The 16,158-nt window shown below is 27.9% G+C and overlaps 1 protein-coding gene across 3 annotated transcripts; it reads right to left on the bottom strand.

Moving 5' to 3' along the window:
- Nucleotides 1-8,440: 8,440 nt before the first annotated feature.
- LOC114422219 (WAT1-related protein At1g68170-like) lies at nt 8,441-15,203 on the bottom strand. Of its 3 annotated transcripts, none has more exons than XM_028388450.1 (8): nt 14,726-15,079; nt 13,945-14,007; nt 12,096-12,212; nt 11,731-11,986; nt 11,307-11,465; nt 10,889-11,040; nt 9,770-10,086; nt 8,441-8,866 (listed from the first exon to the last, which is right to left on the bottom strand). In XM_028388450.1, exons 1-7 carry the CDS (start codon nt 14,914-14,916, stop codon nt 9,783-9,785), a joined length of 1,242 nt encoding a protein of 413 aa, XP_028244251.1. In that variant the 5' UTR covers nt 14,917-15,079; the 3' UTR covers nt 8,441-8,866; nt 9,770-9,782. The 3 variants fall into 3 exon arrangements, with proteins under 3 accessions (XP_028244251.1, XP_028244250.1, XP_028244248.1); XM_028388449.1 differs by lacking the exon at nt 8,441-8,866 and adding an exon at nt 15,086-15,203 and having other exon boundaries at nt 9,519-10,086; nt 14,726-14,987; XM_028388447.1 differs by lacking the exon at nt 8,441-8,866 and having other exon boundaries at nt 9,519-10,086.
- Nucleotides 15,204-16,158: the final 955 nt, after the last annotated feature.

The following is a 16,158-nucleotide window of genomic DNA, read 5'->3' as shown; positions in this document are numbered from 1 at the left end:
AGAAATTAAAAAAGAATGTTGATTTATCAGTAATCATCTATGTCATATGAAAAGTATAGTGATTGGGGGAGGGGGGTGACTTGTGTGTTGATGATTAATCAATTTCAAGGATTCGAAATAAAGGTTTTGGAATTAACTTCCCCTCTGTTATGTTATTGCTTGATCATGTGAAAAAGAAATAATTGTTAAAAGCTTTACTAATGACAATTAGTCGTGGAGCTTAAGTGGTTAATAGAAAAGATAATAAATTAATAACACATTCGCTTTCTTTAGTCAACAATATTTTTTTTTTTAATCAAGAAATTGTATTAATTCAAAAACCAAGATAGGTACAAGGTGATCAAAAGATCCAACCACAAAAAGACTAAACAAAATAACCTAGCACATCAAATTAGCAATGTGTTTTCTAAGTTTCTTTGATGACCAACCCCTATACATAATTGTTTCTATAATATCATCCTTTAGATCTATACTAACATATCTTTGATCTCCAAAAAAATTTGCATTTCTAAGTCTCCAAATGCTATAGATTGTCTGAGTAAAAGCTAATTGAAGCAATCTAGCTTTCCAACCTTTCTTCACAATATTCTTCAAAATCTAAACAATTTCTTCATTCCAAGGTTGAGGACTATGTTGACAATCAATCCAATTTAACACCTCACTCCAAACTTTTTTGGATTCACTACAAGCAAAGAACAAATGATCATGTGATTCATCTACTTCGTTACAAAGGCTGCAAATTTTCTCTTGGATCAAACCAAATCGACACAATCTATCTTTAGTGGCCAACCTACCATGACAAGCTAACCAAGTCGTATGAGAAGCGCGAGGTCTAGCATAGTTCCTATAGAATAAGTGTCTCCAAGCAATTCTAGAATGATCATCAATCATAACCGTATAACATTTCCTCGAGGCAAATCTGTTATCCATCATCAACCTGTCCCAAGTATATTGAAATTCACCAATAAACTCTCTTTGATTCATAATATTCTGAAAAATTCAAGAACTATTCAACTTGGGTTTGACCTCCATAGTATCTTTTCCTTTCATGTAGTGAATATGCACCCACTTCACCCAAAGATTATCAGTCTTTTCACAGATGTTCCATAAACACTTCAACAGAGTAATTTGGTTCCAAACATGTAAGTTAGTCAACAATATTAATATTATTTGTTATGTATATTTAGATAAGAGTTATTAATTTTTTTAAAATTTTCAAAATTTATAAATTAAAAAATATTTAATATATAATTTTTTAAAATCATTTTATATGTTTTTATTTTGAATAATTTACATATTTTTATTTTATCAACTTATAACTAAATTTCATAAATTAATTTTAATATATAAATTATTTTTACTCTAATTATTTACATAAAATTAAAAATATTTATATATTCAATATTTTTTAATTTGAAAAAAATAATAACTCTTCATGAATATTAATGATATATAAAAGTTAATGTTAATATATTTAACTAAATAAATCAAGTATTTTTATTGTCTTGTTTAAGAATAATTTTACGTGAATAATTAGAGTAAAAATAATTTATATATTAAAATTGATTTTAAAAAAATTATGTAAATAATTTATATATTAATTTATGACATTTAATTTTAAATTGGCAAAATAAAATAAAAATATGTAAATTATTCAAAATAAAAACATATAAATTATATAAAATGAAATTAAAAAGATTTATAGATTAAATATTTTTTAATTTATAAATTTTGATAATTTGAAGAAAAAAATTCTTTACTAATGATACATTGAAAATAATATTAATGTAGTTAATTAAATGAAACAAGTGTCTTAGTAATTTATTACTTTGTATATAAATAAATAATCATGAGTTCAATTTTTATTAAAATATTTTTATTTATTTATTTTAATTATTTTCCACATAAACTCTATGTAAACAAACTATCATATTAAGGGTAATTAAATCACGTAAACTTACCCAAATAGGCCAAAAACAATGACTTATAAATCACCCTCCAAGTCAGCTTTGGTCTGTTTTTCATGTAAACAGTAATAAAGAAAAAGGCATTTTAACCATTCATATTAGTAGTAATATCGGACAACACTAATATGGTTTGATATATAGTAAAGAGTGTGGAAATTAATGTATATAGGAAGTTTTTATTGCATGGTACAAAATTATTACATATTTATGATTTATGTCAATTTTCAATTAAATTTTGTTAACATGTCGCGTAGAAATTGACATAAATGATCGGGAGCAAGTGAGCATGTCATATTCCGGACCATGATTTTAAACTGCAACTGTAATTGTGATTGTAGTGAGTCAGAAAAAAATTTATATTACGAGAAAATGTAATTGATATTGTCGTGATTATAATTACTAAATGTCAAAAATACCTTTATGTTGGGACCATAATTTAACACTATGCTCTGGATCGAATAATAATTTCTTGAATTAAGCAGTGGGATATGGAAGTATGGACCTTTAAAAAATAAGAGCAAGAGGAACTGTAGAAGCTGTTGCGAAAATGAGACCGTAGGCAGTAACTATTCTGACACTCATTCCATCGTTTGTGGCAAGTTTGTGCACCGAAGCAAATGAAATCTGAACCACCAACATAAGCAAGGCTGGCTTCAACCCATGCACTACTTTCCCTGTATCTCTCCTTTTTACGTACGCTTGTACTAGATATATGTATGTCTATATGATCACAACTAGCTGCTGCAAAAGGGTTTGCAATTGAAGCAAATAGAAAGCGTTATGGAGTTATGAAATAACAACTCAACCATGACTTGTTTATATAAACGATATCGGAAAACACTAAGATTTACAAATTCTAAGAAGCATTTAATTATTTTGCTCCTCTGAGTTAGTCATTTTGCTACATCAATTGCCTTTCAATTTCATCTTGGTTTCATATTGTTAAAGGTTGGACCGTGAAGATCATGTGCGTCTGCTTTAGCGTCGGGAAGTCAAATCTTTGTACACTTGTATTTGTGCAACTGTTGCATGTCATATACCATAGTTACATGGGATTATGTTTACACTTTACACCTAGTGCTAGGATCAGAGGAATTTCACACTTTAAACTACATTTTTCACTAAATTAGGTTGTTTTCGAAAACAAATTATCCAAGGTGTAGTATGAGAACAATTGTAGGAAACAATAACAAAAGTTCATAAGATTCTCGTTAGTGACCTAGGTATCCATGCCAAAAGTTAAAGTATTCTTTGACTAAGGTATGACGTTTGAAGAGGAAAGTTTAAAAAAAAAGACACATAAAAAAAGAAAAAAAAATTGAGATAATGAAAAGTCAAAAAATAAAAATAATATTGTATTTTTACTTTTATTAGACATGAGACAAAGAGTTGTACAGAGTTTAGTGAGCTACAAGTTTTTAAATATTTTTCCTGTCTATCATTTTTTGTTTTATATTATCTCTCAGTCATCTTTTAACTCAAATGTTAAACAAAAATTTTTGTGATGTCAAATCCCTTATTTTTTAACGAATTAAATACACCTTAAATGTTACTATTTTTTACTTTGTACATCAAATTATATATATATATAAAATGTAGAAAGTGAAAAAAGGAAACACTTTTTAACTATGTGGATATTTTATTGAAAAAAATATTTTCTGTAATAATATTTTTTAAAGACGTTTAGTTTTTTTATATAAAAAATCCTACAATTACTTTTTCATAAAGACTTTTTAATTTTTAATTGTTTATCTAATAAAATGAACGATTCTTAATATGTACGGTTGAATTTATAGCGAATACGTTTAAAAAAACATTTTCTATAAAGTAAAAAATCCATCCAGTTTTAAACACAAGAACAAAATTTATATGAATATATGACAGAATTAATTTATAAGGTTAAGCAAATAAACAAACCCTTAGCTTTTATTGGTCATTCTTTTTTTGTGTGTGCACAGCATGGTAATTAATGAAAATAGAATACAAGACTTAATGTAAAATACCTATACATGCATCTTCCAACACTAGGTCGAGAGAGAAAACAATGAACGATTTTAATTTTAATGGTAGAGAGAGACTTGATTGAGAGACAAGAAAGGATCCACATACTTAATATCAGAAAAAGAAATTAAGTTGACTTATTCTTATGTTTGGAGTCATTCGGTAAAACGACAAAGCAGAAACGGCAACTTGTGTTGGGCCAAAGTATAAGAAAATGAAAATAGCAACTCTTCAAAACCAATAGGAGGATTCTGAATGGTTGCATTGTAGATCTCACTTAAGTCATTTCTTATAATAAAACGAATAATAAAGTCTCACAAATATGTTTGAACTGGACAGAGAGAAAAAATATAAATTATTAGACCCCGTTACAACGAGTATTAATGCAGCCACATAAAAATGTTTTTATTTTTATTGATTTTGTAAAATGACAATTAATTTAGAACCATTTTTTCTTTTGCTAAAATATCATATAAAATGAAAGGAGGGAAGAGGTAAGAATCCTGGTTATAAGAGATATGATTTTGCGTTTGATGCACGGGCAAGTCTTTGAGCACAAAGATTTGTTAATTTAATAACTGAAATTGTTCTAAAATAATATTGTCAACTCATCCTTTCTTTTTCAATATTTTTATTATCTCTCTTTATCATATTATTCGTATTGTCTTATAGTATTTATTTTTCTACTTTTTTTTATTGTAAAAAGTATTATAAAGAAAATTAACGAGGACAATGTTACTCGTTTTACTGTTCCTAAGTGAATATTATAATTGTTAAATGAACGTACAGAAAAAGCTTATTTCCACAATGACTAGTGGGATGACAGCACCCATCAGTTAGAATTCAAAATGGAAATAAATACTTTCTCTTGTTTTTTATTATTATTATTATTTGAAATTTGATTTGATTACTCTGACCTCTCGCCCCCATTCTGCTCGGCAAATTAATAAGGGTGAAACAGAGCTCCTGCTCGCGTGCGTCTTGGCTCTGCTCTGCATTCAATGTTTTTTTATGGATTAATATATTAATTTATTAATTTTATTTAAAATATTAATTGCAAAGATTCAAATATGCCATCTCTCCTAATAAGATGATTCAAATCAGATCCAAAAGAAGAAGAAAAAAATAATTTCAAGATTTTATTGGTTGGAGTTAAATATATATTTTATTTTACTTGTTTTAAAATAATATAATATTGACACTTCTATAATTTCTCCACTCTTCTTTTTTCTTTCACCATTATTCAATAAGGTGAATCTTATATCTCTCTTACACTTGTACATGTCACCACTAGCATATATACTATATTTTTATTCCTTAATTCTTGATTACTTTAATCTATAACTATTATTTGATTTTATTTTTCTTCTAGACTTTTTATCCATGATTATTATAATGTTTTATTTTAATTTCCAACAATGTTATACTTAATCATTCAACTAAAGGAGGCTTAACCTGTCGGCGGCATTCCACTAGGCTATCTTAGTTTTTAACCTTTACAAAATCTTTGTGTTTCTAAATTAAATAGTCTTAAGTTTTCTAACGACCTGTATTTTAATAGGTAAATATTAACGAATGTCCTTAAAACAATAATAATAGAATTTTAAATAAAAATATTTTATTAGATGAAAAAATTATATTATTATGATCTTTTTGTGCTCATAACCAGTGTTCTCGAAGTTAATAAGACCCCTTTTAATATATCAGTTACTTTTTTTTTAAATGACACCTTTAAGTTTTATCAATTCAACTCTTGAATCGTAACATTATTTTCGTGATCACATATCAAAAGTTAAATTATTCATATAATTATAAATATATAATTTAAACAGAGAAATTTATTTATGTTTTCAATAATATATTATACATTAAAATAAATTAGTAAGATAGAATATTAATTATTTTTTAAATTACGTGAAATCCTGTACACTTTTTTTATTTATTTATGAAAACGTTACATACAATGATTAAATTGAAAATAAATAAATAAACTAGCATCAGTAGAAAATTATTAGAACTTTAAAAATTTCAAATTTAACATCTGGTGGCGATGGTGTATTTAAGAGAGATATTAGTTCTCACTTCTCACATGTATCCTAGTTTAGAGACATGCAATCTTATTTTAAAGTATTATTAAGTGTGGACATTTCTCTCAATAAAAATGAACTTGGAGTTTTGGAATCATCGGGCCTGCATGATAGTCAATTTGGGTTAATGACCAAGGTAGTAGTTGAGGCAGTCACTTTTAGTTATAGTTGATGGCTGCTTAATACAGTGCTGTACATAAAAAATTTATCATCATAAAAAATATAAGATTGATTAAGTAAGAAAAAAAAATGAATAAAAAATTATATGTGAGTTTAATTTTTCATGTTAACAAAAAATTAATAATTAATATTTATAAAAAAGATTAATGGGTGGGCTATAGGTGAACATAGGTATAAGGAGAGCCATGGTAGGGAAATCCGCGTGAGATAGTTCATGGTAAGGAGGTGCTGGAAGTGTTGTTATTGTGGTTTCGTAATTGTTGATCATGTGCACGTTAGATAGTTCATGGATAAAGAATTTTTACTGATCATTCTATTATTTCTTTTTCATGGTTATATAATTGTTGATCTTGATGTTGATGTGCACGTTCGATAAAGAATTTTTACATACCATTCTATTTATTTTACTGGCTTGACTCATAAGTATTGTTCATATTTCTCCTTCATGGTCATATAATATAATTGTTGATCTTGATTTTGATGTGCATGTTAGATAGTTCATGATAGAGTTTTTACAGGTCATTCTATTTATTGGCTTGACTCCCTCTCCAGAAGTAATTCTTTTTATCTTAAAACCTCTCAATATAGATCAAGCATAATAATTTTAAATATATATATATATATATATATATATATATATATATATAATATTTATTTCTAAACAACATCGTAAAAATAAAACAATATCTTTTTTAAAAAAATTTAAATAATATTCTATAATTTAAAATTACAAATTATTTTCACACTTATCAATTGCTACTCTAAATTTGAAAATAGTGTGCACTTGAATTCCCAAAATCTAACTTTTTCTAATGCCACCTTGAACCAACCAACAACAAAAAAATCTTTCACAATAATTAAGAAACTTGCATCTAATTTTAATTTTTTTAATAGTTTTTTACCTTCATACATATATATATATATATATATATACCCATTTTTAAACTGATTTAAATAGAATAACTTTAAATATTATTTTAAATAAAATATATTTTTTTTGAGAAAAAATAAATATATAATCCCTTCTAATAAGTACATGAAAAATTAAAGTTAATTACAGACGAATGGTACTTAATACACAAGAGATAATACTACATATTATTATTATTATTATTATTATTATTATTATCAATATTATTATTATTAAATTAATGTAAAATATTTTAAATAATTAATGGAATGAAATTAAAACTGTCTAATAATAAAGATCAGCATATTATAAATTTATGTAGTTCATGTAAATTTGTGACAATTGATTAGTGTGATTTTCAATTAATTTTTTATGTACATGTATTTTTTTAAATAAAATAGATTATTACTTGATAATTCATTTATATTATTTATTATATGAAAATACATAATTCTTTTAATAATTTTAAATTCAATTGCAATGAAAATATTTTTTATTTTAATTTTAATTTTAAGTTTAAATATCAATTGTCTTTAAAAATATTAGAAAATGTCATTTTTCCACATAAAATATTACAATATCATATTAAAATCAACACAAATGAATGTGATATGTAATATTCGACTGACTTCTAATAATTTAAACATGTGTTCTTAAATTTTGATTGTTTCATTCATTTACTTAATAATTTTTGTTTCAATTTTTAAAGGATGTTTAATTGATGAATTCCCTAAAAATAATTTTAATGGAATAATCTGGGAGTTGTGTTAGTTAAAAATATTTTTCTTATTATTTTTACTTGATCTTTGTTACATAGTTTAATTTGTTTGTACAAACTCCTTTGAGGTGTTTATTTCACAAAATCTTATCATAAGGATGTAGAGATTAGAATATAATATTATCATATTTGTTATAAGTTTTGAAAAAATATTGCTAAGCATTATTAATTTTTGGAAATGTTATAATTTACTTTTTTTTATCATGTTTTTAATATCTATATTCCCATGAGAAAAGGGATGAAAAATTGATATTCACATTGAAATGTGAGAATTTATTGTATACATGAAACTTTTTTATTTAAATCATTTTAAATTTTAAAAATTATTCTAAAAAATATAAAAATATAACCAAACATATTTGTTTTAAAATATTCAAGAATAATATTTCCATGTTATATTTTTGGGAATAATATTTCTAGTGGTATTTTGATTGTCAAATCTTAATTATAATTGTATAAAAAATAAGCATATTTAGTTATCTTGTATTATTTGTTATTAATGGATAACTTGATATTGTAAAAAAATTGAATTGATTTTTATTAAGGTAAAGCACCAAAGCTTCCCGTGTAACATCATCAAAATTGGTAGCCAACAACCTCACCTTATTTCGTTGTCCAACGTCCCTCGAAATTTTATCATCGTAGCTCCAAATTTCCTATACCCACCTCAGACTTAGGCTCCCAACAACAACACAATAACACCGTTCTCGTGTTCCCTTTCATGGGCCCATCACCAAGGTTAGGTCCACCATCATGGTACTGTAGTTTTTGGGCCATCATGACTTTTATGTGTTACATATTTTATCTGGTCGTCGGCATTTTGAGATCCACTAACAAGCCTTGTATTCCTAACTTCGCAGCGTCGAAACCCTTAAACTCCCACGTAAAACTCCAAAACTGACTTGGTCCCTTAAATTCAAATTTCTTTAGTAGCGCACTTTTCCTGCAAAAACAACCAGAAGTTTTTATTGTTTGGCGAAAGAGCTACTTATAGGGTACCATGAGCAAGAGATACCTTAGACTCCGGATGACAATTGGAATTGTTTGGGAATTTTTTATTGAAATTGAATTTGGGAAAAATGGTACATGTGAGTCACAATTCACAAGAGAACTAGCCGTTGTGGATTTGTACAACAAACAATCAAATACTAACCAAAAGTTACACACTAACAAGTAGAAAGACAAGACTAATGAATTTATAAAAGAGCAACATAGCAGGAAAAGTTTAAGAGCTCCCTTTACGAAATCTCTTTACAAACTTATTTGTTAGATAATTTCTTAATATTTACTTTGTGATTCAACATACTCATTTAGACTTTGTCTTTTAAGAAAAAAAATCATTTAGAATGCAAATCCAAATTTACATCAAATAACAATACCCCAAAGCATAAATTGAAAACACAATTTAAAAACAAACCTCAAAATCTATATATAAACAAAAGAAGCTTAAATCAATGAATTGATGTAAAAAGTGTTTAGCCTTGTATGGAGGCTTCATGTGATATTCTCAAAAGGAAGAAATAATGAAACAACAGTGATAAAAAAAGAGATAGAGAAAACCCTCAAACCCTATGGTACATGAGACCATGTGATAGAAAAAAAGAAAAATAAAAATGGCGTTACCAGTAAACTCATGTTTAAGTTGAAGTTGGTTGAATACAAGCTTTGTTTTTTGCAATTTGGGTTTAAGAAACCAATTACAACATACGGGACGGACCAAGACAAAAGATAGAAGTCAATCTAGCCTTGCCTTTCCTTCTCCAACAATACAAAAAAAAGCCCACAGCATGTTGGGGCGATTGGAAAAGGATGGCAAGCTATCTACATTGTACAATAAGTGTCTTACATGTATGAAGTGTTTAGGTACGTGAGACATTCTGAGATGTTACTTCTTCTTGCACCTTGCAGCAGTGTATATGTGATACATTGCTTTCACGTCCATTTTTCCATGAATCTTTATTATCCCCCGTCACATTTACAGAGTTAATGAGGGTATTGCTCTTATTGTTGCTTTTATCTTCTACACGAGGTTTGACCATTATTTCAATTGTGTCAGATTTATGGGTGCTTTCTGACTGACCAGATTGATTCTTCTTCATCTCTTTGCTCTTACCCCAAAGAACCACGTATAATCCGCAAATAATCAACATTGATCCAATGATGCTAAAATTAAAAGAAGTAAATAATTATAATCAAAACAAATCATAAACAGTATGTGACTACAAATTTTGACCACAAAAAGAATTATGATATATACTTGACACCACCCGTTATAAATAACTTGAAAAGGAAAAGGCTTTGGCGAGATTTACATGCATGTATGTCATAAAGTTTTCCCATTGCATCAATTATTGATGATATATCTAAACTATATTTTACTACCATAATCCAACCATTCTATCTAAACAGTAAAAAACATAGATAGGAGAAAATAGTTACATTGTTTTTTTTTTTTAACAGAGAATGTTAGAGCAACTCATAAGTTAGAGCGAAAAATGAAAATATAAAATGGATAAAAAAGAAAGAGAAAAAAAGATGTGAATTCAGTTATCTTTACTAATAAAATTAATATTCTAACAAATTATGTTTCATATTGTAAAATAAATTTATATAAAATTCAGTTTGTAGTGAAAAATTAGATTTTATGGGTTTGTTTGAATTGTTAAAAAAATATGATACTGAATAAGACATGAAAATAATACAGAATAAAGATTGTGTCTTTTTAATATAATATGTTATACGTGAGATAAAAAATATTTCATGATTTTTTAAATAACAAAAAATAGAGATTTTACTTTATTCTCATCTGTTTAATCTTTTTTAAATTAAACATAAAATAAAAATATTTATCTAGTACTTAACCAATCAAACTGACCAATGTGTTTTATTACATTTTTTAAAGATGAAGCAAAGGACAACGACAATTATAATTAAGATAGATATATATATATATATATATATATACCTTCCAAGGTATAGTTTCTCGTCCAAAATAGTGGATCCAGCAAAGGCCACAACCACAAGCATTAGAGGGCTAAAAATGGAGACAAACAGTGGACCTCTCGTGCGTACACACCACGAAATCACGGCTACCATCACTCCAGAAACCACTATACCCTACATCAATAATTCACATATTATTTTTCTTTAGTCACTTATATATAATTAATATCGATGTAACCTTAGTATGAGGTCTCAATTGGTCAATTATAGTCATAGATATTCAATGACAGATCATGAAAGTCAATGCAAAGAACACCAGACACGATTGATCTGTGGGTTCCCATGTTCCCATCAACTAAGAAAATGTGCTATTATGTACATCTAGAATGTCCAAAGAAAAATTAAAAAAAAGTGAATAGACAAAGAATGGGGTACCATACCGCATAAGCCACAGTCAATAGTCTGATATTCCAACCCAACCTCCACTGACTCAAATCCCTTTCAACACAAAAAGCAAACGAAATGGATAACACTGCCCCCATTAGGGACATCAACGCTGTGCTCGAATAAGGACACGGGTATCTTTCACTCATCTTTGCCTGCGCTACATCAATAATTCGAAATTAATGAAATACTATAATATAATTCTCTAAACGACAGTAGCTGGCTACAACACAAAATTCATGATTTTAAATAGGGGTTTGCGATTGTAATTACGATCATAACATTAAGATATTTTGATTTACTCAACGCAATTACAATCTACATCAATCATATTTTTCCGTAATTATCTGCAATATAAAATTTTTCTGATTTGCTGCAAAGGCATTTTAAAACCGGCCATGACAAAATTAATAACCTGACCTGAATGATAAGCCACATGGCATAAGAGACGTTGCTTGCGACAGAAGCGAGAGCACCAAATATGGTCATAAGGCCAGAAGTAGCGTGTGGATGTACGACATGGCCGTTTCGGTGGTTGAAAAGGTTTACATGGAAAGACAGCATCTTAACTTCTGGGCCTTTAATGAATGTCAGTAGCATTGCCCCACTAATTCCAGTTATTGTTCCAATTATCTTCGCCTTCCCTCCTGCTCTTCTTAAATTTAATCTCTCCAATCTGAATTTAAGAGATTAAACGAAATAAAATCAAAGACATTGTTATAACAATTAGCATTTAGCAATAATAGCTAAAAAAATGTTGATGGATAATTTTATATGTTAATTACCCGAAGGAGAGGGATATGATAAAAGTGATGGCTGGAATGAGGTTGGATATGGCTGTTGTAAACGTTACTGAAGTTAAAGCAATCGCTTCCATGTTTAAGTTTTGAGGCAATGCTCCACTGCATATATATGAAATCAACATAAGTACTCTTCATATTCATTTGTCAACTTGATAAACAAATATAGTACATCAGACAGAACAGGACACCAAGAGCTCTACCTCGATCAAGCAATACTAAATCATTTTAGGAACTTTTTTTTTTTTAAAATCTTAGGAGTGAAGTAATCATTAACATATCGTTCCAATCTATTAATTATTATCTTCACATCTCAGCTGTGATCATCAACATATCTTAATGAAGGTAAATTCAGTCAAATTGGAATTAGATCTGTACAAGTTTAGTCTAGTAAATCGGCAACAATTTGGTCATAGGAAGTCAGTCCAAAATTTGAAAGTTATACTATACACTATACGGTACTCCAGCCTTGAGCATGAAGATGAAGATGAATGAAGCTACAATGACGTTAGAAGTTCAGGAGGCACAACATATATTCTATAATAATTTTAGCCTTTATTTATTCCTGGTTTAATTTTCCCCTCTTCTGAGCTGCCTTCAGTTTAAAGCTACCAAATCCTATGGCATCACACGTTTACCGATCATTCAATATTTTGCTCTCAATATATGAACAGCGTTAAAGTTGTCGTCTGGTCAATGAAAAGAAGGGCCAAGAGATCTAGCTTTGAAACTCTAGATATGTCTCGTAAATCATGGTTAAAAGTGGAACAATTAATTCATAGCCCACATCTGAATATTAAAAATGATACTGTAATTTGGGATTATAATTAGACCTAAACTTAATAGATTCTCGCAAAAATTACTGTAATGAGAGAATAATTACCCGCTTAATAAATGTGAATTTGAATAAAAGAGATTTTTATTTTCTGAATGTTTTAATAAAAGAGATGATACGGTACTGTCTTACATATCCCATACTCACATTATTTTCAATATTTTTTATAATCAAAATAAATATAACATTAATTTCACATGAAACTTAATTAACACAAAATTAGAAACTAGAGGCATAGATACAAATTATTTTATAATTCAGAATTAGAACTAATATTATAATTTCTGCCTTATAGAGTTATAATTAAAGTCATTCGGAAATCTAATCTTAATTATTAAGTTAAAGGAATTAGTTTAATTGATTGAATAAAATATATGAATTATTGTAAATTTTTTTATACTGTTTTCGATTTCTACGTATTAAAAATTTTAAAAGCTTTAATTAACACTTTTTTTGTTGTAGTCAAATATAGTTGTCTTTATTGCTATATATGTAAGGCTCACAGCTACTACGATATTGTTTTCCAATTTCGCTAGTTGAAGCCGATTAATAACTTTATCTTTATATGAGATATAAAATAACAATTTTTTTGTTAACGAAAGTGTGGGTAGATTCATGATAATTAGGTATTCATAAAATACAAAAATAGTTACCATAAAATAGAAAGAAAAAAAAATAGACACTAAAGTTTATGCTACGTGGACTTTAGAAATGGAAAATGGAGTATGCAATAATTTCTCTCACAAATAGGTGTTGTATTATTTAAACTCGGGCATGCATGTACCCTAGCCAAATATGTCTGCTCCATAACATGGCCAATTCCTTTCCGAAAATTTTATGTTAAGGGAAATGAAAAACCAATTGATTGAAAGTCCTAAAGAGTTACATACGTACGCATGGTTACGAGTCTACGTGGACTCGTTTGCAGCCAAATTGAACAGTAAAGAAGAGCAGTAAACGATAATGGGGAAGCATATCAATAAAGAACACATTACTTACCCAATTAAGCCGCACAGAAATGCCTGAAACAGTATCGTCCAAGTCATCTTTGTCCTCGTTTTCCTGCAAATCATTGTCAACAAACACCACATCTATTTATTGATATTTATCTTCATCCCAAATCTCTTCTTTTTTTTCCTATGATGTTTGACATTTAAGCATCTTCTTAATTTCTTTGAGCTAGACTTCGAGTAGGTACAATTTAACTACTATTGCTATTGCTTCTTAATTTATCTCAAACAGTCATGAAAATGAAAGGACATGTCATACAAATAAACTTCTCAACTCCGATGTATATATGCGTCTTTAGTGGGATGACTAAATTTGTCTGCTCAAATAGCAGTATCCACCAAGACTTCTAAATCTTTTAAACTACAAGTAAAAGCAAAACAATCATTCTCGAAAATCTCTATTTGACTGAAAAAAGTAATCATATATGCTTTCTGTTTCTATCATTCTCCATATGTATGATTCTCATTTTTCACAAAAAAAAGTAATAATGAAGTAAAAGTTGCTTTATTGATATTAAAAAAATGGTAGTATTATATACAAAAGATGAACAAGTTAAATTAAGGAATTAAACATGTTGAATCTACAAGGATTCTATCAATCTAAAGAAAACTTAAAATTTTATCAGCCGTTACATTGAAATTTTAATTTGACAACTGATTAATCTAATTTAATAAATATTTAACGTTGGAATAACCATAAAGTAAAACCAAGCCAAGACCAGAAGGCTAATAATAATAATAATAATAATAATGATAATGCAAAGAAGAACCTTTCAACAATGAAAGCAAGTGGAGCAATGAAAGCAGTTGCAAAAACATAACGGTAAGCAACAATGATACTCAAGTTCATGCCATCGTTAAGCGCGAGCTTGTAGAGAACATTGACCCAAGCATTTGCAACCTGCACCAGCACCATTAGCAGAATGGGCTTTAACGCATGCACTACGTTACACATATCCATCGTTGTTCTCACCCTGTCTCTTAATAATTATACTGTATCACCGCCACAACAGACGGCGGCGTCACAAACTGCTGCAAAAATAGGTTAAATTGATAACTTAGATGACAAGAGAAAGAAATTAAAGAAAAGAGAGATGCGTTAATTAATTTAGGTTGTGTAAGGCACTTGCAATCACTGAGGTGAGGAAAGGAGTATTATATATTTGATTGGCAGTGTAGATTTCAAAGCAGAAAAGAGGCGGTGCTCAATTGTTTGCCACTTTGGTTTTTGTTTGGTGTGCGAGAGAGACAAATGATAATAATATTTCTTCTGTTTTCTTTATGGATATTTAAGGGGGGGAAAAAGTATTTGGATACCCATACACTTAAAAAATAAAATAAGTGATTGATATAATTATTGATGTGGTTTGATAAAAGATGAGAAATATTAAAACAACATTTAAGTGTTCAAATATCATAATTCTTAATATCTTTAAAAGAAAATTGTCTTTTTAATTTTTTATTTGTGTAGAAGTATAAGATAAAATCAATTTATTATCACAGTATCATCACTCCAAGATTTTACAATTTTAAATATCTTTCTATCTGGCTAGAAGACTAGAACATTCTTTTCTATTTTATTAGTCATAAATAAAAGAACACTTTAAATAAAAATTATTCAAATAAAGTGATATAAAAATACAAAAGAAAATAGAGGTATTTAAATTCAAATTAATCCAAAATAAAAATAAAATTCAAAAATCAAACCAAACATTAGTTTTTTTTTATTTGTTTGAGTGGTTTTATGTTATACCGATGAGTCCGGTTCAATTTAGTGCTCAAATATAGATTCAAATTTTTCTCACTAATTAAAAAGCTAATAAAAAAGAAGAAGCAAGATCCATGTTAAAAAAATTGTACCAGAATTCTTCCTCTTATAACCAGATGAACTTAATTTGAAATTCCAACTCATTGAAAGTTATCCTTTGCACTTAATCTATTAGGTTGATTGATAATTTAAAGGATAAAATATTAATTGTTTATAAAAAAAAATCCTAAGGTTTAACACTTACCTTTCTAAAAAGACTTGGCATATAATACTATTTTAAAACAGAAACTTATAATTTAATTAAACTGCTTGACTATGATCTTTGACCTAAAGACGTACAGCTTGTATGGTTATTTCCAGCAGTTGCCTATGCAGAACCTCGTAACGAGTAAAATTGAAAGCCAAGCAAAACGGTGAAACACATAATATTAATAC

This window comes from Glycine soja, chromosome 8 (assembly GCF_004193775.1).
Source record: "Glycine soja cultivar W05 chromosome 8, ASM419377v2, whole genome shotgun sequence".
Taxonomy (NCBI): domain Eukaryota; kingdom Viridiplantae; phylum Streptophyta; class Magnoliopsida; order Fabales; family Fabaceae; genus Glycine; species Glycine soja.
Note: the sequence above shows the minus strand (reverse complement) of the source record. Positions and strands in the feature narration are given on the sequence as shown.

Excerpts from the sequence above, each read along its gene's own strand:
- LOC114422219 (XM_028388449.1), bottom strand. The coding sequence starts at position 14,916 with ATGGATATGTGTAACGTAGTGCATGCGTTAAAGCCCATTCTGCTAATG. Across the intron at positions 12,213-13,944 it reads TTTCTGTGCGGCTTAATTGG|TGGAGCATTGCCTCAAAACT; the intron begins GTAAGTAATGTG and ends ATATATATGCAG. Across the intron at positions 10,087-10,888 it reads GAGAAACTATACCTTGGAAG|CATCATTGGATCAATGTTGA; the intron begins GTATATATATAT and ends TTTTAATTTTAG.